At 35.9% G+C, this 25,185-nt stretch overlaps 5 protein-coding genes across 5 annotated transcripts; 3 read left to right on the top strand and 2 right to left on the bottom strand.

Annotated features, from left to right (window-relative positions):
- Positions 1–83: 83 nt before the first annotated feature.
- On the top strand, positions 84–802 carry LOC137741427 (uncharacterized protein At5g64816-like). The gene has a single exon (XM_068481143.1). The coding sequence runs from the start codon at positions 361–363 to the stop codon at positions 736–738; it is 378 nt and encodes a 125-aa protein (XP_068337244.1). The 5' UTR covers positions 84–360; the 3' UTR covers positions 739–802.
- A 3,997-nt stretch (positions 803–4,799) lies between these two features.
- LOC137741922 (secreted RxLR effector protein 161-like) lies at positions 4,800–5,432 on the top strand. Its single transcript, XM_068481620.1, has 2 exons — positions 4,800–5,087; positions 5,169–5,432. Exons 1-2 carry the CDS (start codon positions 4,800–4,802, stop codon positions 5,430–5,432), a joined length of 552 nt encoding a protein of 183 aa, XP_068337721.1.
- A 2,372-nt stretch (positions 5,433–7,804) lies between these two features.
- LOC137741400 (sodium/calcium exchanger NCL-like) lies at positions 7,805–13,277 on the top strand. The gene is made up of 7 exons (XM_068481121.1): positions 7,805–8,388; positions 10,106–10,291; positions 10,876–11,057; positions 11,540–11,685; positions 11,803–12,079; positions 12,168–12,476; positions 12,803–13,277. Exons 1-7 carry the CDS (start codon positions 7,983–7,985, stop codon positions 13,049–13,051), a joined length of 1,755 nt encoding a protein of 584 aa, XP_068337222.1. The 5' UTR covers positions 7,805–7,982; the 3' UTR covers positions 13,052–13,277.
- Positions 13,278–17,098: 3,821 nt separating this feature from the next.
- On the bottom strand, positions 17,099–21,740 carry LOC137741921 (uncharacterized mitochondrial protein AtMg00810-like). Its single transcript, XM_068481619.1, has 2 exons — positions 21,727–21,740; positions 17,099–18,221 (listed from the first exon to the last, which is right to left on the bottom strand). The coding sequence occupies exons 1-2, from the start codon at positions 21,738–21,740 to the stop codon at positions 17,099–17,101; spliced, it is 1,137 nt and encodes a 378-aa protein (XP_068337720.1).
- On the bottom strand, positions 21,609–25,079 carry LOC137741399 (receptor-like protein EIX2). Its single transcript, XM_068481120.1, has 2 exons — positions 21,969–25,079; positions 21,609–21,854 (listed from the first exon to the last, which is right to left on the bottom strand). The coding sequence occupies exon 1, from the start codon at positions 24,791–24,793 to the stop codon at positions 21,989–21,991; it is 2,805 nt and encodes a 934-aa protein (XP_068337221.1). The 5' UTR covers positions 24,794–25,079; the 3' UTR covers positions 21,609–21,854; positions 21,969–21,988.
- Between the last annotated feature and the right edge of the window lie 106 nt (positions 25,080–25,185).

The raw sequence follows: 25,185 nt of genomic DNA, 5'->3' as shown, positions 1-25,185 counted from the left end.
TTTAGTATGAAAATTGACTTTAAAACTGGGAAAGATAAAAAGTATGAAAAATCATACTTTTGAGAGAGTTTTGTACTTTTTCTTCCAGCTGTTTGGGCAATATCATCTCGTTTAACGATCCGCACTCTTGTCTCCTGTTTTAGGTGACTCTTGGTTGGAGTTGTTTGATAGTTAGTGACTTCTTTGGTAGATAGGATGGCTTCGATTGGAGTGAGAGAAGGTAACGCCAAAATGACCTGGAGAAGTTTACAAAGTATTGCATGACTGCAATACCGATGATGATTAAATCATTACCTAAGCTTGTTATATTTTTATTTTTGTAATAGCCTGCTGAAGAAGAGGTTGATCCCTGCATTTGTGATGGTGGAAGTGTGGTGGTCCCTCTTAGCCGCTATCCCGGCAGTAGTTGCAGGACAAGCGTTTCGAGTGAAGAAAAGGCGTGGCGAAGAGCAGAGATTAAAGAGCGCTAGAGGGAGGGAGAAGAGTTCTGATGAGATTTTTGTCTGCGAAAGGGTATGCACGTCGAAGAGAATGCTAAAAAAGGTTGGTGCATTCTCAAAGGACCCTATTCCTGATACTTGTGTTACCGTCTGCGGTGTATCTGAGCTCGATGCGTGTGCTGATGCGTGTGCCCGCACTGTCTGCGTAAATCAACATCAAGTACCGAATTGGAACGACATCTGCCTTAGGAGATGCCAGAGTGAGTGTTTGAAACTCTCTTCTTCAGATCCGCTTTAAATGACAAACAATGTATTACAAGGGGAGGTTTTTTAATTTTTTCTAAATTACTATTATTATTAAATGAGAAACAATGTGACAATTAGCTAGTTTAACTAAAATAATCTGTCACTTAGTACTGCGATCTAGTGATATTGATGTTCGTTTATAAGTGAGATTTTTGGTTCGATTCTTTCTAAATAAGAATTTAAACTACATTATTTACTCACTCATTGTGTGGTTAAACCAACCTTCTTTTTTTAATGTAAACATGATCGTTTATTTGAAAAAAATAAAAATAAGCTTATATGATAACGAAAGGTTTTAATGATACTAATCATGAGGTTTGTACTCTAAAATAGTTTTTCAAGTACGTTAGGCAGATGTATGTTAGATTCCTTTTAGGACTACGATTCTTCCCTATTTTTTATTTTTTTTATCATTTCTTCTCACATTTTTTATTTTATTTTATTTTTTTATAAAAAAAATTAATATAAAATGTTGACATGGTTTAACCGTGATCAATCAAATAAGAAGGGATGGAAAGAAGAGAAAAAAAAAAAGGGAAAGAATTCTACTTCTTCCATTTAAGCAAGCATGAATTTATGGAAATCTAAGACATACGTAACACAAATCAGGCACTTGGATTGTCTGCCCTTCCATTCTATACCCTTCCCATATCTTCATGTGGTCACAATTAAATCACATTAATATTTTATATCGATTTTTTATAGAAATAATAAGATAAAATAAATAAAGATATAAAATATTGACGTGATTTAACCGTGATCACATATAGAAAAGCATGGAAAGAACATAGAATGAGGAGGGAAGACAATCCAAGTCCCACAAATCAGATCGAGTTGCTAAATCTGGTAGCCATTACTTTGTCAGCAACAAGCCAATCTACTTCCGCTTGCAGGCGACGTGAAGGCATTACTACCTCATATCCCTACGTCCCTACGAAAAAAGCGTTACAACTGTCGGCAAGTGATCCAATCCGATCCAATCTAAGCAGCATGCGAAGGATCTCTCAACTTTATTTTAATCAACAATAAATGCTCTCGCATGGTATAGCCATTGATATTCGTTGTTCCTCTTCTTCTAAAGTTATATTCTTCAAAGATAACTCCGTCCTCCATTTCGGGGTTTTAGTTTTTTAACAGTTGTGTCCTCGTTGGGTTTGGCTTTATTAATGATTAAACTTGTTTAATATCGTATTTATTTCGAGACACAAAACTTTTATCTTAACTTTGGCTCGTTGCATATCTTAATCTATTGTTGTTCGAACAGCATTCTCTGTTGCGGTTTGGTAAACGATCCAAAGCAATTTAATTATAATTCAACTAGTGACGATGGCAAGTAGAAAGTTCATATTCTTCAATCATTGATAAGCAATTTATTGTACGTATTATGAAAGAAAATTACAGAAATTATAGAAATTGAAGATTTTGATTAAAACTATTGTAAAAAATAAAATCTTGAGAAATGCAGCTGAACTTTTTAAAGTGGGACTTTTTCTAAACCTTTTGCCCCTCATGTTTTTTTGTACAATATTTTATAATTTTAGCATGAAAATTGATTTCAAACTATGAAATGATAAAAAGTCTCTGAAAATTCATACTTTTAGAGAGTTTTTTTCCTTTTCTTCCAGTTGTTTGGGCAACAATATCATCTCTTTTAACGATCCGCACTCTTGTCTCCTGTTTTTGGTGACTCTTGGTTGAAGTTGTTTGATAGTTAGGTGGTGACTTTTTTGGTGGATAGGATGGCTTCAATTGGAGTGAGAGTCGGTTACAATATCTTATTTGGATTTTAGGTTTTGGTTTGGGATTGGTGAGTTTTTGGTATGGCCAGTCTCTCATCTCACTCGTAAAAGGTAGGCCATTGGTGTTTACTGATTATTCGGTATTGAAAACACAACGTTCTCCTTTAGTTTTTGGCCAAAGATTTGTACCAATTAAATTATAGAAGAAAATTTGTTTCTATTTTTTAAGTAAAATAAAAACTCAAATATGAAATATGGAAAATATTAAGGGGACTCGCCCCAAAAGCAAGTCTCTAACGACTCTTCCTCGACGGGTAATGCTAGTAGATTGAATTTGTACAACTGTTTAAAAAATTTATGATAAATACAACTGTTGTTATTTTTTTTTTAATTTTTTGAACATACAATATTATATATAATAAAATGGTGGGAACATGAGTTAAATCTCACAATGGGTTAACAAAAATGTAATTTAAATTCGGCTTTGATGAAAATTAAATCTAAAACTTTTTTTTATAAATTAAGTAAAGAAAAATACTACTAGATTATAGTACTAAGTGATTTTTAATAGAATCGAAAATTACTTTACAATCTCAAAAATTGATAGTAATTGCAGGTCCCACTGTTATTTTTAATTAGAATTTTGCTAAGTATATTCGATATAAACAAGATTCACTTTCAAAGTCAAAGGCTTGGCGGCTTGGCGGCTTGGCCGACTTAATTAATACTGCAGACGCGGGAATCCAGCCTTTGCTTTGTACGTGCTAAAATATCATTTGCCGACCACATGTCGTTTTCCCTACGAGCGGGCCGGACAACCCGGCGTTTCCAAAATAACCTGAAAAGGGTTTCAATTTCAAATGTCCAAAAGATAAAAGGAGAAATGTAAATAAGAATTTTTCAAAATTGAGATTTTTTATCAATTCTTGGTTATTTTATTTTTTTTGAAAAAATATTTTATAATGTTAGCACAAAAATTAACGTAATTGTGAGGGATCAGAGAGTTTATAGAGAATCTCACTTTGAAATAGTCTACTTGTCATTTCTCAAAGATAAATTTTGTTGGAAATGATATTTGAAATTTTTGTGATAGAATTATAAAAATATGCAAGTGGTTTGAAACGAATTGAGGAAAATATTGGTGCAGTTATTAGTAGGCCGACCTGATTGTTTGAAATTTGACAACATATCATAGAGAGTTGATTGATTAAGCACGAACTACGTTTTTACCCTACTTTGCCCAAACTATCAAGTTTGCTATTATTATCAGATTGGTTTGCTTTTTGCACTCAAATGATTGAACGAACTTTGTTGTACGTATGATCTCACATGATGGAACCTGTTGATGAATACAAAATTCCCAGATAAGAATTTGTTGACAAAATATATGTGTGATCAATAGGGGCATGCTAGCCCAAGTCTTTGCAATCTTATTATATGAGAACTCTAAGGTAATGTTTGGAAATGCCTCTTAAAAGAATTTGCTCAAGTGGAAGAGCTTCTATTAGAAGAACAAACACTTCACATGCAAGTGGACTATGGAAAAATACTTCACGTGCATTTTTTAGAAAATTTTATAGTGGAACTATTTACATACCAATTTTTACTTCTCACATACTAATTAATTTGTGTCGTTTGATTGTCTTCAATTCATTCGATTCGACGATCAGAAACTCAGAGAGGTGTGAGAAGTAAAAAAAAAAAGGTGTGTGGATTGCGATCTAATGATATTCTTCTTCATTTGTCAGTGAGAGGTCTTAAGTTCGATTCTTGCGCAAAGACGAATTTGAACTATATTATTGCTGACTCATTGTGAGGCTAAGCTCACCCCCTCCCATAGTGTAGATAATGCGTGTGTGGATAGCATCACCCAATTTTTATTGGCACTCCAAAAAAAGAAAAAAAAAATCCAAGCCCCTAAACTTTATGAGCCTGTTTGGTGGGCCGGTTGAATAGGTTGATAAATTAAAATGGACTTAAATCCAGTCCATTGTTTATTGTGTCAAAATATGATACCTCATACACGAATTACACATCATCTCTTACAAAAGCCTACAATCATTTCCAATTCAATTCTATCCTTTAAAGTCCAAGCTTAGCCAAAAGTCCTTTATGGGTTAGGAAAAATTTGATTTGAAGATACTCTTTCAACTTTGTTTACTTTTTTTCGGATAAATTCAACTTTGTTTACTTGATCAAAAAACAAGTCTTAAATAGTAATAAATTTAAGAGAAAATTCTACCAAATAAAATATAATAAATGAGGGAGATGAGACCATTACAACATTTTGATAACAATTTGAGAACATCTTAAAATGGAAAAAAAAAGTCCGATATTGCCTCGATCTGGAGATCGAGCATTGTTCGGATGGAATCCTAGTACATCATCGAATTACACGCAGAAGGTGTTGCATCGTTTTAATGAGGATAAAGCGAAGCCTTCGAGTATTCCTATGGTCGTTCGGACTCTAAATGGTAAACGAGATCTCTTCCATCCCAAGGAGGATGAGGAAGAGATTTTGGAGCCTAAAGTTCCATACCTAAGTGCAATTGGGGCTTTATTGTACTTGGCTCAATGCATTAGACCCGACATCTCCTTTGCTGTTAATCTTTTGGCTAGATACAACAACATGCCTACATGCAGACACTAGAATGTTGTTAAAGACATTTTATGCTACTTCAAGGGTACTACAGATTTGGGCTTGTTCTACACCCACGAATCCTCGAGAGGACCCGCCGCCCCCCTCGATTCTTGGGTTGATTCTCGCCCTGTTGATTACGCAGATGCTGGATATCTGTTTGACCCACATAGGGCACCTTCTCAAACAGGCTATGTCTTTACCATTGGAGACACTGCTATATCGTGGAGGTCTACCAAACAAACACTAGTTGAGACTTCTTCGAACCATGCTGAGATTCTCGCCTTGCGTGAAGCATCGCGTGAGTGATTTTGGTTGAGAGTAGTGGAACATATTCGAAGCACTAGTGGTCTTACTTCTGTTGTTGACCTTCCTACGATGATCTTTGAAGACAATGCAGCGTGTATCGAGCAGTTAAAGAAAGGATACATCACAAGAGATGACAACAAGCACATAGGGCATAAATTCTTTTACTCTCACCAGCAACAACAACATCAGAACATTGAAGTCAAGCAAATTTGTTCTTAAGACAACTTGGCCCATCTCTTCACGTCATTGCCCAAGTTTACTTTTTAAAACCTCACCCAAGGAATTAGTATGCGTAAATTATCTGAATTGAATAGGTTGTAGTTCTCTTATTTGGAATTTATGTCTAACTCAGGGGGAGTATCCTGAAGCATACTCACTTGATCTTAATGTACTCTTTTTACTACGATTAGAAGTATTTTTCCCATTGGGTTTTTGCTACTTAACGAGGTTTTGATGTGTCACATCCCCGCCCGGGGTCCACCACATTTCGGGCCCGCTCCACCACTGTAGCATGATATTGTCTGTTTTGGGCCCCAACCACACCATCACGGTTTTGTTTATGGGAACTCACACGAGAACTTCTCAGTGGGTCACCCATCATAGGATTGCTCTCGCGTACTACTCACTTAACTTCGGAGTTCTGATAGAACCGAAGCCAGTGAGCTCCCAAAAGGCCTCGTGCTAGGTAGGGATGAGAATATACATATAAGGATCACTCCCCTGAGCGATGTGGGATCTTACATGATGAGGCACCCATCTTGGGATGATCATACTCCGTTGAGTTCACTGTTTTCGTCTTGTTTGACGTTTGTTTTTAGACATTATGCATACTTCTCACTTTTCTCCTTAGTCTATGGGGTTTTCTCTCACCTTGGGTTTTACCATAGCAATGTTTTGTGAGTTTTACTACCAATGTGTACTTTATTATATTAGAGACTCGCACTCTCCTATTGTGTCATCGACTTCATCAACTGTTCTACTTTATTTGCTGAAGATCTAATGCGATGATTGTTTGAGTATTTACACACTCAAGGGGGAGTGTTGCAGTCATATTTAGAATAGAAGTGTGATTGTATAAATCATAGTGGATCTAGGAATATCTCTTATATTCCTATTAGTTGTTAATTATCTATTAAGAGTTGTAATCCTAAAAGGGTAAGGATTCTATCTATCCTACTACTATAATTAAAGACATAATAGGGTGATACAATACACACATCACAATTAAATCTCTCTTCTCTCTTGCCGCTGGCCTCCCTCTCTCTATTCCCTTATAATAGTTCAGTCAAATAGGTCTACAACACACGTGTATTTTTTAGAAAATTTTATAGTGGGACTATTTACATACCAATTTTTGCTTCTCACACACTAATTAATTTGTGTCATTTGATCGTCTTCAATTCATTCGATTCGACTATCAGAAACTCAAAGAGGTGTGTGAGAAGTAAAAAAAAATGTGTGAAACTACTACGATCTAGTGATATTCTTCTTCATTTGTAAGTGAGAGGTCTTAGGTTTGATTCTCGCCAAAGACAAATTTGAACTATATTATTGCTGATCCATTATGAGGCTAAGCTCACCCCCTTCCGTAGTGTAGATAAAGCATGTATGGATAGCACCATCCAATTTTTATTGGCATTCCAGAAATAAAAAAACATTTCCAAGCCCCTAAACTTTATGAGCTTGTTTGGTGGGCTACTTGAATAGGTTGATAAATTAAAATGAACTTGAGTTTAATCCATTGTTTGTTGTGTCAAAATATGAGATGGATATAACTAAACATAATAGGTTATAAATTCATAATAATGGGTTATCTAACCTATCCTCATACACAAATTACACGTCCTCTCTTACAAAAGCCTACAGTCCTTTCCAATTCAATTCTATCCTTAGAAGTCCAAGCCTAACCAAACGTGCTCTATGGGTTAGGAAAATTTTGATTTGAAGACGCCCTTTAAACTTTGTTTACTGTTTTTTGATAAATTCAACTTTGTTTACTTGATCAAAAAACAAGTCTTAAATAGTAATAAATTTAAGAGAAAATTCTACCAAATAAATATAATAACTGAGGGAGATGAGATCATAACAGCATTTTGATAACAATTTGAGCACATCTTAAAATGGGAAAAAAAAATATTAATGAAAATAGCTTGAAATTTCTGAGTTTTAATCAAAATGACAAAAATATGTTGTAAGTAAATAGTATAAGGTGTGATTTTTTATAGTTAAAATATTAAAAATAAACAATATGTTTCATTAAAACTCTAAAAAAAAAAAATCCCAATAAAATAGAAAATTTGGATAATAAATACTTGCAATTTCTCTTAAATCATAATGTGACTTAAATGCAAGAAAGGAATTTGAATCGTCTCTCCCGACTCTACCCCACTCCATATCTGATATCCCAGGGCCCCACCCCGAACTGACACACGTTTCAGACACATAACCGTCCGCGCATTCCCTCTCCTTCTTAATCGCTTCCCAATCGCCACCTCAGATCCAATCCCCTACTGATTGATGTGCAGCTGCTGAAACCACGCGCCTCCCGCCATGTCTAAACCCGCTGACGTGTCATTCTTCCTCCTCCTCCTGGTCCTCTGCGGCCAGGCCCACGGAGGCCGTGTGCTCCTCTCCGACTTCATCCAATCCAGGTCGCCCGATCTTATCTCCGATGGAGTCCACCACCGGTCTCACTCCTTCGCGCCCTACCTCGCTCTCAACAACTCCTTCTCGGCGGCGGACTCCACCTGCGACCAGACCTACGGGTTCTTGCCCTGCACCACCACCGTGATCGGGAACCTGTTCCTGATTCTGGTATACGGCTACCTGATGTACTTGGCCGCCACCTACCTCTCCCATGGCAGCGAGCTCCTGCTCGAGATTCTCGGCCCCGGTATCATCGGAGGCTTGTTCCTCCCCATCCTCGGCGCCCTTCCTGACGCCATGCTCATTCTCGGTCAGTCTCTTTATTACTCCTTGTTTGGTTCCCGAGAAAGTGAGAGAAAATTAGAGTGTGTTTTAAACTTAAACTCACTCACACTCCAAATCTATCTTTCCTCTTTTCTTTTCCTTCACTCGTTTCTTACATTCTTTCTTCCTCTCTTCTCATTCTTCCTCTCTTGTGAACCCCTCATTTTATATATGATTTAAAAATTTTGAATAAAAAATCAATCATGTTTTTAAATCTTAAAGAAAATTATTTTCAAAAAATATTTTGAGACATCATAAAAATTTTCAAATAGATAACATTTCTTTTTTTATTTCGGATGAAGTTTTATGCTTTTTAATTTTTGACTTTTTGTGAGTGCCCTTTTTGTTCGTGTTTGCTTTTGAATAATCAACTTTTTTCCGGAAAAAAATTGGAAGATTACACCTTTTCTAAATGTGAATTAGATTAATTAGAATTTTAACTTTTTACTAATTCATTAGAATTTTAACTTTTTTCGAATGCATCTTTTCATTTGGATCCAGTAGAAGGTATATATTTTGAGTTCTGACGTAGATTGGTTGGAGCTTTTGATTCGTTTAAATGTATATATTTTAAAATGATTGAATGCGATTTTGATGAAAATATTTTTGAAAATAATCTTTAATAAAAATGTTAGTAAAGTTTGAAAAAATACTTTAAGTACTTTTTACAAGAAACACCAGTTATGTGCTTCTTCTAGAAAATATTTTAAATGTTTTTTTTAGGGTTTACCAACATTCTTCTATAAAACACTTTTAAGTTGTTTTAGAATCTAAAAACATTTTATTTAAAAATACTTTCAATCATTTTGAAAGAACATCCGAACGAACCCATGTAGAATTGACCCCATTGTCTTTGGTTGCTGTGCTTGAATTTGAATTGACCCTAATTGTTTACCTTTGTGCCTTGTTCTTATCACCACTGTATCGTATTCAAAAGTATTCATAAATTTTTAAAACATTTTCTGAAATAATTTTCATTAAGGTTCAAAAACTTGTTTAGTATGAGGTTTAAATGTTTTTTTAAATTTTAATTATTAAAAAGACAAGAAAAAACACCCTACAACAACTCATTGTTAATATGGAAATTATTACTAAATTCAATTGCTCAGATAGAGAGATCAAAATAGGGGATTGGAGGAGAGGGAGATGAAAGAGAAAGAGCAGAGAGAGATTCGTAGGGGTAGGGGAGGAGAGAGAGAAAGTAATGAGGATGGAGGAAGTGAACTAGCAGAAAAAAAAAAAATATCAAGAGTGAGAGGAGAGAAGAGAGAAAGTTGGAGTTTAAAAACTCAAAAAACTCATTTTTAATGTTTTTTTAGAAGTAGTCTAATTTTAAGTTAATTTTGAATAATCGGACCCCGTTTACGGTTTAGTAATCGTTGTTCAGAAGCAAATTTAAGATGGAAAAACAAATATCTAATACTTCAAAGTTAAATCAAGAAAAGAAAAGAGACTGTTCCTGCAATATAAATTGTTCTAAATTAACCCTTTGTACATGTGAAGTTGAAACCTTAATGTTATATGATAATTTGATAGCTCAATTTCTTAAGTACTTAATTCTGCACATCAGTCATTGCTACATATGTTCGGGGATCTGTGCAGTGTTCTACATAAAGGATGCTCTATGTTTACTCCTCCTATTTGGATGATCTACTTAATAATTAACTTTTAATTGCTTCTGATACGTAACGTATTATTTTCAGTATCCGGACTTTCCGGAACTACGGAAACTGCTCAAAGTCAGGTCTCTGTTGGAATGGGCTTGCTAGCTGGTTCTACTGTAATGCTTATTTCAGTAATATGGGGTTCCTGTGTTTTCGTCGGCAAGTGTGACATTGAGGAATCGGTTGCCATAGATAACAGAGATACAAAAGGGTTTAGCATAACTGGTATGTCTATATTCTCTTTGCATGTTTTATTAAGAAATGTAAATTGCTAATTTTCCATGCATTGTTTGCACCTTTCAAATATTTTCTGTTTATTTGCGGTCAGAAAATATTAGCACCTATGGTAAATGGGAAATACATAATGACGATTGATGAAGAATGGGTTAAGATCCTCGTGATGTTAATGCATGTAGCTATCGGTTTACCAGTTACATTTAGTAAGCGATCAAATTCTAAACTAAGACTGAAAAATGAAATCTTGAGAAAATTTGTATGTCAGAAGACGTGTAATGGGAAGAATGCTTTATTGAACGAGTTGTGTATTTGTTTCCTAGTCTTCCATTCAATATCTGAAGTTCTGAACAAGAGAGAACAAGTTGTGAATGATTCAAACAATAAAACTGGACTACTTGATCTTCTTGTTCATCTCACAAAACCCAGGTGTATATGGGTGTCACTATACCGAGAATGTGCATTGTTGACTAAATCTTTAAATGATTGTGTTTCTCACTCCAGGAATCAAGAATTTCGAAATGTCTGATTTATTAAGTAGATGTGAACTAAACCAGAACTGTTGGAAATTGCAGGTTCTGGTGTCAGTACTGATATCTGGACAACCTATGCTGCAATGATTATGATTGTATCCGTCATCCCATTTCTTATTGTGCAATTACCGCAGCTCCTTGATTCCACTTCCGCTAGACGCCTTGCAGTTCTGATTTCACTCATTGTCTCTGTCGCGCTTTTGCTTTCCTATTGCCTTTATCAGGTAATTGTAGTTGTCATGCAGCAAGTCTGCAATTACATAATCTGTGTAGTGTAACAAATCTTTTCTTTGTTTTTCTGTTTGCTAAACTTAGTCTTATTTGTAATTTACGTCTAACAAATCTGTCCATTTTCTTTCATGTGTAATTTGCATTTCCATGCAAAGATTTATGCTTTAGTAATCCAACATTGTCAACTTTTAAGAAGAAATAGGAAAAACAGTTGAAGATGACATAACAATTGGTTACTTATTTTGGGAAAGAAGGGTGTTTTGGTTGTTTCATTATTAAAAGGTCCGAGTACTTTTAAGGGCATTAATATTCTGTATGTTCTTTCATACCAAAAGTTTGGATACCCTTTGCGATTCTGTCATGCTAGTTCTGTAGCTAACCATAATCTGTTTAAATTTTCTTTTTCCTGGTATTACGATTTGGATCTTCACACTTATTTTCACTGCTATCGACTTATATTTAATTGTGGGTGCAGGTGTTTCAGCCTTGGATCCAGAGGAGGAAAATTGCTTATGCAAAGCACAAGCATGTTATATCAGGAGTCTTACAACATCTGAAGAAGCATGCATTGGGAAAGCTTCTTAATGATGAGGGTGAACCTGATGAAGAAACTATCAAAAGGTTAGTATTTTATTTTAGTATTATTGATGGAATAGTTAGTCATGTCTGTTCTTTGCGACTCTTGTAATTTATTCTTAGAGATTATTCTAACGAGTTTTCTGATTGTACGTGTGTCAGGTTGTTTGATACAATTGATGCGGATAAGAATGAGTTTCTTTCAGCTTCCGAATTAAAAGCACTAATTGTAGGAATCCGGTTTGATGAAATACAGTTTGATAACAATGATGCTGTAGCTAAACTGATGAGTGATTTTGACACTTCTCATGATTCCCAAATCAGTTTTACTGAGTTCTATGCTGGTATCTCAAAATGGCTCAATGAGGCAAAGCGTCACGGAGATACCAGTACTGACTCTGGTAATCATACAATGAAGTTTTTAACAGACTTTCACAAGGTAATGTTTGTTTATTTAGATAGATTTAAGGTTTGCTTATTTGATACGACTTTTCTATGCTAATCTTTTAATGCTTTGTCAAGTACAGCAAACAAAAGAAGAGCACGCTCTTTTGGGGGCGAATGGCCAAAGTGATGAGGTTGTTGAGGGTGTTGAGAGTGTTAAGTGGACCTCCATCAAAGCAGGATTAATGTTGTTGGTAGGAACTCTGATTGCAGCTGCATTTGCAGATCCCTTGGTAGATGCTGTTGATGATTTCTCCGATGCCACAAGCATTCCAACTTTCTTCATCTCATTCATTGCACTACCTCTGGCTACTAATTCTAGTGAGGCTGTATCTGCTATTATCTTTGCCAGCCGCAAAAAGATGAGGACTGCCTCGTTAACATTTTCTGAGGTTTGTATTTCATATTTCCCGTTCATGTTTTGTCAATCTGCAAGCCTGATAATACTTTACACCTTCAACAGTTGTATAATTTATCAGCGGGAGCTTTTAAAATATGTCATAAACTTTTAAGTTTTAGGCTTTCCCGTTGACATATTGCACTCACATGCCAAAATCTTTTCTTCAGTGTCCATCTGAAATCCTATTGATATACGAGTAACCAGTATCTCAACAATAATTAGCGTAATTGCGACTTATAGTTAGCCAATAATCTTCTTCTGTTGGTTTAACTATGTCGATTGTTGAAATATGACCTCTTCATCCGTTTCTTGTTGCAGTTGTACGGTGCAGTAACCATGAATAACCTGCTCTGCCTAGCAGTATTTTTGGCTCTGGTTTACATTAGAGGATTAACGTGGGACTTCTCAGCCGAAGTCCTGGTGATTCTCATCGTTTGCATTGTAATGGGTCTTCTAGGTAGTTTCCGCACTGTCTTCCCACTTTGGACGTCTTCAATTGCTTTCCTACTCTACCCATTCTCCCTGGCACTGGTTTACGTCCTTGACTATGTTGTTGGCTGGTCATAGACGCATGAGGTCATACGAATTCATTTGAGTACTCTTACTCGTGTATGAATTGAAATGTTTTCGCTTTTCAATTTTCTTATGGTTTGTATGATTTCTGATAATGTTCTAGTGAGTACGCCTGTTACTTTTTCATTAGAAACTTGGGATTTGTTCAGGCACTTGTATTTTGAGCCAATTTTCTGTGTGTAAGCAAAACCCTAATATATTATTGCAGTTTTAGCATCTAGATTTATATCTTCTGAAATTTGTTATTGTGATTGACCTAAACATTTTTCTTAGATTACGGTTAGCGGTTTTATAGCTCCCAGTTTATCTTCCGACACTAAAATACTCAAGCTGAAGTGTCGGAAGCTAAACTAGAAGTGCAGGCTATTTGAGGAGAAATTTTTAATTGTGATGAGAACACGGATGATACACCACGTGTTTTTATGTAAGTGATGGAAACTTTTAATTTGTAAGTTATTAACCTTTTAACACACATAACGCACTATTTATATAGGAACATGTGATGTACCACCTCGTGTGACGGTCACACTGAAAAATCTCTCTTATTTGAGGATCAATTACAAGTTTGGAATGTCATACGCCGACAATTTCTTTGGATAAAGCGGGCACAAATTTTGTTGACATCTGAAGAGCCAAAAGATGTAAACGCCCACTTGAAAAAACCATGTCTAACACTACTTCACTGTCTCATCCTCTTTCTAATCCTCTGCGGAGGAGCAGCCCGTGGCCCGCAACATCTCCGGTCCTTAAACCTTACCGCACAATGGGGTACACCACCGGTCCGCCTACCTCACCCTCAGCCGGCCCATCTTGGCGGCGGCAGAGGCGGAGTCATCGTGTGAGGAGACTTACGGGTTCTTACCGTGCACCCACAGCGTGCTAGGGAACCTGTTCCTGATTTTGGTGTACGGGTGCTTGATGTACTTGGCAGCAACGTACCTGCCGAATGGAAGCGAGCTCTTGCTCGTGATTCTCGGCTCCGGTATCGTCGGAGGGTCGTTTCTTCCCCTCCTTGGCTCGCTTCCCGACCCCATTCTCATTCTCGGTGAATATCTCTGATTTCTCTCTCATGCATTCTCTGTTTGGTTTTGGGCGGGAAAGTCTGGTAAAAAAAAGTGAGAGAAAAGCCGAGGATAACATTTAACGGTGAAGAAGCATGAAAATTGGTACTTGTTACTTTTCTGAACAAACCATGTGGCCCATGATTTAATTAGGGAAACAGATCCTTCTGTCTCTATGTCTGTCTTTATCTTTTCTATCTTTTTTATTAAATTGTGGCAACGGCAGGGTAGCTAACGAAGGATGAGGATCCCATCCGGATTCAAATAGTGGGATTCTATAGATCTTTATATCTTAATCATTTATTGTATATCGTGCGATCAGAAATTATTTGAATTTTGATTATTTAAAATTAAACCCAAATAGCATCTGACGAAAACTAACTATATAAAATACTATGAACGGCTAGGATGTAAAAATCTCTATGATCCTCACCATTTGGATCCGGATGGGATCCTCATCCACTAACGAAAATATTGGCACAAAATTGAGTGGCGTTTTATTATTTATATAATTGATTTATTTTAGTAAGATAAGATTTTATTTTGTTGTTGTATGGCAACAGTGGGGTGATTTCCAAACAGATACCGTAAGAAATAAGATTTTTTTTTTTAATTATTTAAAACATTTTGAAACTAAACTTATCTTTCAGGTTGAAAATTTTGGATTTTCGGTTGCGCTTTTTTTTTTTTTTTTTTTTTTTTTTGAAATTTTCAGATCATCATCATAATTTGAAATTTCTAAGTTTCGAATATTTGTACATCAATCCTTGTGCTTATGTATATGCAATTCAATAATATTTGGTAAATATTTTATGTACAATTATTATACATTTTGTAGCATATCAATATATATATATATATATATATTAGACAAAACAAAATGGTATGTATGTTTATAATCAATCTCACGCTCAAAATAAATAAAAATAATAATCAATCACACTCTCATTTTCAATAAACGAATATAAAAATAATTAACAAAAGATATCCAAATTAACGAAGAACATGGCAAAATATAAAAAACGTTTACAAGATACACACAATTAGTAAATATGTCCACTGTAAACAGAAGGCTTTAGCTTAATCCTCACATTGATCTGGAGTTCCTGCGTTGTCCTTGGCAAGTGCGATATTCGGAAGTCGGTTGTCACTGATAACAAAGACAAAGGGCTTTAGCTTAACTGGTATATATGTCCACCGTAAACTGTATACAGTTTACGTATTTTTCGTCCTATGCTGTCTACATTTGTCAAACATGACACGAAGTTCTTACAGTAAAGTTTCCACATTTACTACTGAGGATTCAGAAATAGATAACATATAGTAACGAGAGGATGTTAATCCATTTGGTGTCTATCGTACGATCAACAGTTTATTTTGATATTTGTACATCAAAAGACATGAAGAGGAAAGGATGCTCAATGTTTGAAAAGTTTCATGTATTTTTCTCCTCGGAGCTCATTTTTTATTATTTTTTATTCAACACTGTCGTTAATAAGATTTTCACTTGGTTTTCACTCGGACCTCCTCTAGCAGAATGGAGTTACTTGACCAAATGGTTGTTCGCTGTTCAGAGACCCTATAAGTTTTGAAAAACTAACAAGAGAGAACAAATTATGATTCAAACAAACAAACTGGAATAACCATGATCTCCAATTGTTCGTGAGTTAAATTAAATAAAACTCCCGTTTTTACCATCTTTGTTTCAACCCTTGAACTTTCTACTTAGTAGTTTATTTGTGCATGAGTTTAATAGATCACAATTCTTAATAGCTTTTGTGAACTGGGAATGGGAAACTTGTTGGTATACCATCGGTCCAGCTCACGATGAAGGACATTAAAGGTCCAACCCATTATAAAGGATGGATGCTAGAAAATTCTAGCATGCAAAGTAGGATGGCTAATCTAGATTTATCTAAGCTAGAGGTTTGTAAAATATAATAGAAACTAGAAACTAGTTCTAGTTTGTAGAATATACTAGAAACTAGAAACTAGTTCTAGTTTATGGAAAGAATTAGAAACTAGTAGAATGCCAAACCCTCACCTATAAATATGGGTGTGATGTTGTAGTGACGTAACCAATCAAGAAAGAAGTGAGTAGAAAAGGATCAAGTCCAAAGCTAGAGTTTCACTCCAAGAGTGAGAGTGAGAGTGTTCCACTACACATTGTGTGAGTGAAGTTCAGAGTGATAGAAAGTGTGTGTTATACTTTCTTGTACCCATCAAGTCTTGTCTTTGGCTTGGTAAGACTACTCTTGTTGTACTCATTATTTTCATATAGTGAAGATTGATCGTTGTTCCGTGGACGTAGGCATAAATTTCGAACCACATAAATTCTTGGTGTCCATTTTCTACTTTACTTTGTGCATTCTCTATCTTGTATTACTGACATTCCTAAGAAAAATAATTGTGTTTCTCACTTCAGTATAATGATAAATTTGGAGTTGTTTTGTAATTGCAGGTTGTTAGAATCTCATAGACTATGATCTTTGTGGTAAGGAATGAATTGAAAAATGGTGATGAAGATTTCTGAAAATAAATCTTAGAGAGTTGTAGAGAGAAGGTTCTCACAGAAAGTTGCTTTCATTCATTCACACCTCACACAAAAAGCGCGAGAGGTATATTACCGTTAGAGAGAGAGATTCTCTCTCTATGATACAAAACTCAAATCCAACCATTCGTGCAATCTACCCTATAAGATAGTTACATGTGTCAACACAAGTCACTAACTCTAAGATTACATCTTAGCTGTCCAATTGGAATGTAATCCAATGGCTCACATTTAAACCTGTAAACTGAAACTAAATACAAGTTTATTAAGCTAAAACACTTATATTTCAACACTCCCTTCTAAGTGTTTAGCTGATATTACTCCAAGCTTTCTTCTTAGGTATTCAAACCGGTCCCTGGCCAATGCCTTGGTAAAAATATCTACAGTTTGCTCTTCAGTTTTGCAGTATAATAAATTGATCTCTCCATCTTACAAAGCATCTTGGATGAAATGAAATCTCTTGTTTATATGCCTTGTCTTATAATGGTGCACATGATTCTTGGTTATGGCTGTAGCTGAGGTATTATCGCATAGAATTGGTGTAGCATTAACTTGTTCTTCACCAAAATCTAAGAGAACAAATCTTAGCCAGATTGCTTGTGCAGTGGCTTTTGCTACACTTACATATTTAGCCTCTGCAGTGGATAGTGCAACACTGCTTTGCTTGACTGATGCCCAAGAAAATACACCTGATCCAAGGTTAAATGCATATCCAGACATGCTTTTCATGTCATCATCACTCCCTGACCAATCACTATCACAATAGCCAATGAGCATTGCTTCTTTCCCTTTCTCATATGCTATACCATAATCAAGTGTGTCTTGAATGTACCTAAGTACTCTCTTGGTAGTTCCCATATGTTTTATGGTAGGACCATGCATAAATCTAGCTAACAAACTTGCTGCAAACATGATGTTCGGCTTTGTAGCAGTCAAATATAGCAAACTTCCAACTATCTGCCTATATAAGCTTTCATCAACTTGTTCACTTCCATCTGTCTTAGATAGCTTTTCATTTACTGCAAGAGGAGTAGCAACTGATTTGCAATCCTTGAGGTCGAATTTATCCAGTAATGTCTTTGTAGATTTCTTCTGGTGCAAGAAAATGCAAGTGTCAGTTTGTATCACACCTAAACCCAATAAATGATGTAACAACCCAAGATCAGTCATTTCATACCGTCTCATCATCTTAGTTTTGAACTCCATCATCAATTCTTGTGAACTCTCAGTGTAGATGATATCATCCATATATAGTGAAACAATGAGTATTCCACTTTTAGCAATCTTCACATATAATGTTGCTTCACTAAGACTTCTTTGAAAACCAGCCTTAGTGAAATAAGAGTTTATTTCTTCATACCAAGCTCTTGGAGCTTGCTTAAGACCATATAATGTCTTCTTGAGTCTGTAAACTCCATCCTCCTTGTTCAAATTAGTACCATATTCAGGCCGAGAGATGATTGGCGTTGGCTGGGAAATGGCTTGACGGCCACGGTTTTTGTTGCCAGAAAACTGGGGAATTTCTTCCTCTATGTCATTTATGTCTCCAAACCTTACAAAACAAGTTTAAAACCTTAAGATCCTTCACATACAATGAAAAGGTAAGAAAGCTGAGTTCCCGAGGCCTGCCCTTGGTCGGAGAAGTGGAAGCCTCGCCAGAGTTCTTCCTCCTTGACAGAGCTCAAAGGTTTGAGGGTTTCCCGTTCATGTTTCTGGTTTCTGAGTTACAAGGGTAGTAACGCTCGTTGAGTTCGTCGTCTAGTGGTATGGCTCGCCGGCATGGGCAAGTGATGATGGATTGTTGTGTGGCCATTCGACCTCTCTGCGTGTGCAGAGGTAGGAAGTAGTTTGAGAGGTAGAGTTTAAGAGAGATGGGTGAAAAAGTGAAATGAGGGAGAAATGAGTAAGGTGGCAGCAAGGGAGAGGGAGCTTGAGAAATTGAGAGACACGGGAGAGACAAAACGGAGAGATGGAGTGGCATGTGGGCCATACTTGGCACATAGCCCAAAGCCATAAAAGATTAAAAAAAAATGGAAAATATCTACTGCGATGTGAAATTACTAAATTTCCCTCAGTGTTATGTGCTTTGTAAAATCTTCATTATAACTCTAAAATCGATTCCGTTTACACCTACGAATTCGCATCGTTGAGTACTACGATAATATGTGTGTGTCTTTGGGTGAAGCCCAAATAATAATTAATTAGGTACAAAACCTAATTAATAAGATACTAACGTAAACGGTCCTACTTGCCCACTTGCTTAATGAGCCCAACGAATAAGCCATCGGTATTACAGTCTGCAGCCTGCAATACTAACAACTTACTGTTGTCTCGATAAACAAGAAATGGATTCCCGAGAATGCAAAATTACCATGCTGCCCCTCATTAGGAAACGTGATTCTGCCCCTCATTAGGAAATGCGAATAAATTGTTTGATTTATGCCTCATCGCTCTCACATGTTTGTAAAGACACGTACAACCTAGAAGGATGTCCAAAGTGATAAGAAGTGATAAGGACTTGAATGTCTACATAGGATTTCCACTCGTCAGGACATTTTCATAATTTCCTAATGCTAAAGAATAAAATAATATTAAATTTAAGACCAGGTGCCACAACTTCCATCCTACTAAATGTTTCTCCCCTAGTAACGTGTTTGAGATGCCCACATATACAGGTGACCAAGTCAGAGCCACATATTCGATACTCCTACAATGCAAAACAAGAAAAAGGACGACGATATAGCGTCCAGATCTTTTGCTAGACCTAGACGTCTGAGAAATAGGAAGTTAAATCCCACCGTTGATGGTGATCCAAAGGCTGATATGAGAAAAAAATAATCAACGACAGGACATGGGGACATGTCTTTAGTAACCAACAAAAACCTAAAATTTGTTTTTGTTACCGTGGGTGATTTGTGATTTGTGATAAAACCTAAAAGCACATTCATTTTTTTTTTCCACAATTTATATCAAGTTTAACGATGGGTGACCATACATTTTTTTGGTCACCAAGTAATCAGGAGAATATATTTTGTTTTGGTCATCCAAATTTTGTGACACTAGTTCCATAGAGTACTCAATGTCGAAGCTATAGCACAACCAAAGCATGCACATGGAAGTTGTCTACATCTCAAAATACAAACTTGCATCAACTTTATATAGACAAGAAAATGCCGTTGCAAATTTTGGAGAGAAAAAGATGAGGAGCAAAAATATCTGCAAAAATGTATATCAATCCCGTTTTCAGTCAGTACCGGCATAAGGAGGACTTGTATTTGTACCATTAGCGTCACAATCATGTCTATTTTATAGGATGACGAATTTCGGAGGACTTGTATTTGTACCATTAGCGTCACAATCATGTCTATTTTATAGGATGACGAATTTCTTTTGGGTACGTAGTCCTTTCGTCTCAAATACGGTACAAAAGAGAAGTAGGTTTACAAGTTACAAATCAGAGCTACATATTAGTAAACACAAATACAAAATGGGAAAGGGGATGTGGATGATTTCCTATTCCTCGAAATTAAGTTCGGAATAGATCTGGCATTCGTGTCGGGTTTTCCGTATTTGTCTCATTTTCGTAACTTTCCCAATACCTTAACGGGTCGTGTCGTGTAACACCTCTTAAAGTAAACGGATAATATAATCTGATCCGAAATCAACCTATTAATATTATCAGGTAATATGATTCGACACGTTACCCGTTATGTAAATATATTTTAAATCAATAAATAATGAAAATGAAAAACATAATTTAACCAAAAAAAAAAAAATGAAAAACACAATACTAAATTAGTATATGCATACTTTGACAAAAAAATAAAATAAAATGAAAAAAAATTAGTATATGCATACATCATTGTCACATAAATATTACCTTTTTTTTTGTCGAAACATAAATATTACTTCAAAACATAAAAAAAAAAAACATAAATATTACTTCAAAACATAAAAAAAAACATTTGTCTTTCAAGTATTACATAATCCAAAATAAGAGCCTAATGAAAATACAGTAGTACATTACTACAAAATACCAAATGTTTAAAGATATGCAAAATGAAAAGAGTTGTGTTTGAAGGTTGAGGAACTTTGCATGTTTTTATATGCTTTCATATTTTTCAGACTTGTACATTAATGATTATGAATTTTATTTATTTTGAACTCCCTTAAAAAAACTATTCATGATGGTTTGTATGGTTTTGAAAATTCAAACAATGATGCATCCATACTCAAAGTGTTAATGATGCGATCATGAGCGTTTACATTTTTTTTTTTCACATTTTTCGTACTTGTAAATTAATTATTATAATTTTTTTAATGTGTTTGGTCTTTTTAAATTACTTTATATTTTTATGTTTAATGTGTGTTATAATTTTTTAATCTCACTCTTGACCTATAGTATACTACAAAAAAATAAATAAATAAATAAATAAAAAACTTAAAATTTTAAATTTATATAGAATAGTAATACAATAATACATATTTAATATACAATATATACATATACACTATGACTATTTTATTTTATAGTAAGTTTTTTAGTAGTTTAAAAAATTAAAATCATCAAAATAATATTTTTCTTAACGGATTACCTGCATATCACTTTCATGTAAACTTGCTAAAGATCTATTATTAATGGGCTCTTATCGTGTGATTCGAAAACAACTCGATTAGTTATCGTGTTGATCTGAAATCCATTATTTTCGTTTCGTTTACGTGTCGTGTTAACGGATCATATAAGAAATTGTTAGGTCTAGTTGGGAACCATCTTCTAATGAGATTAAAAAATTTATGTGCTGCAAAAGGCAAGGTATTGGCTTGAATTACTTGTTAAGTTAATATTTGAATTCTTAACTAGTTTAGAAAACACAACAAATCAAAATATGAATTACGATTTACTGCAGATTTTTAAAAAATAATTCAAAATGATGAGGTGAGAGAGCTCACTGTTCATCCTCTTAATCTTATTAAAATAAAAAGCGAAAGACAGTCGAGGGGGACATAAACCAAACCTCGTTAAGGAAAAAACAGAGCAAGTGATACGGCAGGAGAACCTGACATCAGCCATACTTACTAGAGAGAACATAAAGTTAAAAAACAAATTCATCTAAGCAGCATCCAATACTTGAAAGCTTATGCAAATGCCGAAACCACGCAATTGGACTGAAGAAGATGACTGGAGCTACAGATGAAAATAAACAAGCACCGGTAAGTTAGAAGAAGACAATTGATCATAAAAACCAAATTAATTGTGATGAATCGATGAGAGAGAGAGACAGAGAGAGAAAGTACATACCACACATTACAGCTTATCTATCAAGCATCCGTTAATTTCCGTTTGATCAACATTACCGTCACATAATTCAAGAACTTGAAGTATGTGTACCTCCATTCCCTGATGAATATCAGACTTCCACAAACTCCCCAGAACCCAACAAAAAATCCGAGCCCCATGCTGATGTAAAATCCGTAGCGTATAAGCTGATCATCCTTATCTTCTTCGTTGCTGACTTGATCTGGAACTATTTCTACACCATCACACAGATTTTGAAGTGGAGGTCCACAGAGCTGATTTCCAGCATAAACAGAGGGATCAAAACTTTGGAGCTGGGTGCCAGTTGGAATCTTTCCAATCAAGTTGTTGTGTGACAGGTCCAAGACACCAAGACGATATATCCGAGAAAGGCTTGTTGGAATTCTTCCATCTATATGATTTCTTGACAAATCAAGTGAATCCAGCGACTCCAATTTTCCAATGTCTGGAGTAATTTGACCTGTTAATTGGTTTCTAGAAAGGTTTAAAGAAACCAAACCAACGAGATGACTGATTTCGCTCGGAATCTCCCCAGTCAATCTATTGCTTGAGAAATCAATGCTTCTCACAAGCCCCAAAGTATTCCTGAAAACTCGCATGCTTCCTTTCCATATGAAGATTGCATCATCATCATAATCAGTCCCCTCGGATGAATGTTGATCAGTATTTCTCATATAAGAATGTTCGACGGTTAGATTTTCATTTCCTTTCTGAGCCAGTGCAGTAAAATTTTTTAGGCAATTCGGTATGCCTCCAGAGATGCTGTTCACAGAGATGTCCAGAATTTGAATATGTATTAGATCACATAGTTGCGAGGGCAAACTTCCATTGAAGTGGTTAGAGGAAAGCATTAGGATAACCAATTTCTGAAGGCTAGCCCCCAACCATTTGGGTATTGATCCCGATAATTGGTTATCTGCAAGATCAAGAACCATTAAACTTGTGCAATTCTTCAAGGATAAAGGCAGCTCTCCCACAAACTCATTGCTTCTTAATTTCAATGTTTCGATCCCAAATAAGGAGCCTATTGTCATATGAATTTTTCCAGAAAGAGCATTGTAACTCAAATCAAGCATGACTAGATTGTCCAAATGTGTCAAGCATTCTGGAAGTTCTCCAGAGAGATTGTTGTTTGAGATGTTAAGAAAAGTTAAGCCCATAGCTGCACTTGCACACAAGAAAGAAATTGACCCTGAAAAGTTATTATTAGAGAGATCCAAATATGACGCCTGTGACAGAGTTGCGGGAATTGGACCTTCAATTCCATTTGAACTCAAATGCACTTCAGGGTAATTTGCAAAATCCACTGTCAAAGTTTTTAACATTTCTCCAATTTGATTATGGGAAAGACTGATAAATGTCACGTTATGAGTCGTACCCCAAAACCAACTTGGAAGGATATCCACAATTCCAGCATTAGAAATATTGAGGTATGAGTACCCATTCTGAGATTGAAGCCACTTCGGAAAATACGGACCCATCTTGCATGACCCCAAACTTATATAGTCCAGTTGAAAAGGAGGAGACCAATTAGAATGGAAGTTTAAAACTAGTGAGTTAGATGATAAATCTAAACGCCTTAATTTGGAGAGGAGAGAGAAATGGGAATCTACAATCTCCCCTTCCAAAGCATTCATACCAAGGTCAATAAACTCGAGCTTTGACATTTGCCCGATACTTTCAGGTATTCTTCCACTTAATTGATTGTAACGAATATACAACTCTTTCAATGATAAAAAGTTGGTAAGATTAGGTAATGATCCTGCAAGTTGATTTTCTGAGAGCCTCAAACGCTCCAAGGAGTTTTGAGCACATGTAGGCAATATTTGAACAAATTTGGAAAACTGTCCACTCAAATTGTTGCCGTCAAGCATCAATGATTGCAAACTACATAGCCTAGTGAAAGAATGAGGCTCTGCTCCTTCAAGATAGTTGAAAGAGAGATCAACATGTGCAAGAGAGCTCATGTTTCCGAACACATCAGGAATCGAACCGGTCAAGTTGCCGAAAGAGAGATCAAGATCAACAAGGCTGGTATTGTAGTTGGACATCCATAGAAATATTGAAGAAGTTGAGAGATGGTTCATGGGAAGAGCGATGCTAGAAAGAGATTTAGAGGAATTTATGCTTGAAAGAGTGGAACGAACTGGAGGAGAAGGAAGACTACAGTCCAGTAATGTCAAGTTTGTTAGTGTGGGGAGTTTATTAACTGCTTCCGGCCAATCAAAAGCATTCCTGAGATTGGCAAAACTCAAGTCCAAATATGTCAACGAAGAAAGACGAGTCAGCCAATTGAGATTTTCTACCTTATAGAAGCGATTAGCACTGAGATCAAGATATTGCAAGTTGGTAAGGTTTCCAACCTGAATTGGAAATTTTCCACCAAAATAACACCAAGAAAGATCCAGGTGTGTTAAGTTGGTTAGAGAACCAATGAAATCTGGAACTGTGCTCCCGTTGAAGAAAATTCCCTTAAGGTCTAAATACCTCAAATGCTTCAACTCAATCAGTTTAGGACTGATCATCGTACCTTGCAAAAAATCGTCTCCGAGATCAAGCTGAACAACATGGCCAGTTTGGTTGTCACATGGGACTCCTTTCCATCTGCAACAGTCTTGTTTTGCGGCTTCTGTTCCCCACGAAGAGAATATTACTTGGTTGTCCTCGTCCATGATGAGGCCTTTTTTGAAAGCAAGGAGCGCTTCCCCTTCGTTCTCTCTGCAACGCATCGTCATGTTCGCATCCCCGTGGCCAAGGTTCACAAGTAGGATGATGACTAATAGCAAAAGCACCATAATTCCCCCCATCTTAAAAAACAATAACAATCAGGATCAAGAGCCAGAAACACAATTAATCACACAAGTTGTAATGAAGATATGAAGCTTGCACGACAATACAAGCAACACAGCAGACAGCACCCCTCAGATATAAATGCAAGAGTGCATTGCCTTTGCCCCTTTTGTTCAACCATCCAAGTGAGTCCAAATTTCGAAGGGTAGAGCAGAGCCCTTTAATAAGTAATATGTCTATAAACATGACCTGTTTATGCTCAGATGAACTTTCAAAGAAAACTCAAGATTAATGACAGACTGACAATTTAGTCTCCAACTTGTCCTGTGCGGAAAATATCAGGTGTTGAGAACAAGTCGTGCCGGCCGTAATAATTTATAACTTTTTTCATTTATTTTCTACGCGTAGG

Source organism: Pyrus communis, chromosome 8 (assembly GCF_963583255.1).
Source record: "Pyrus communis chromosome 8, drPyrComm1.1, whole genome shotgun sequence".
NCBI lineage: Eukaryota > Viridiplantae > Streptophyta > Magnoliopsida > Rosales > Rosaceae > Pyrus > Pyrus communis.
This window is presented reverse-complemented; position numbering and strand designations above follow the sequence as displayed.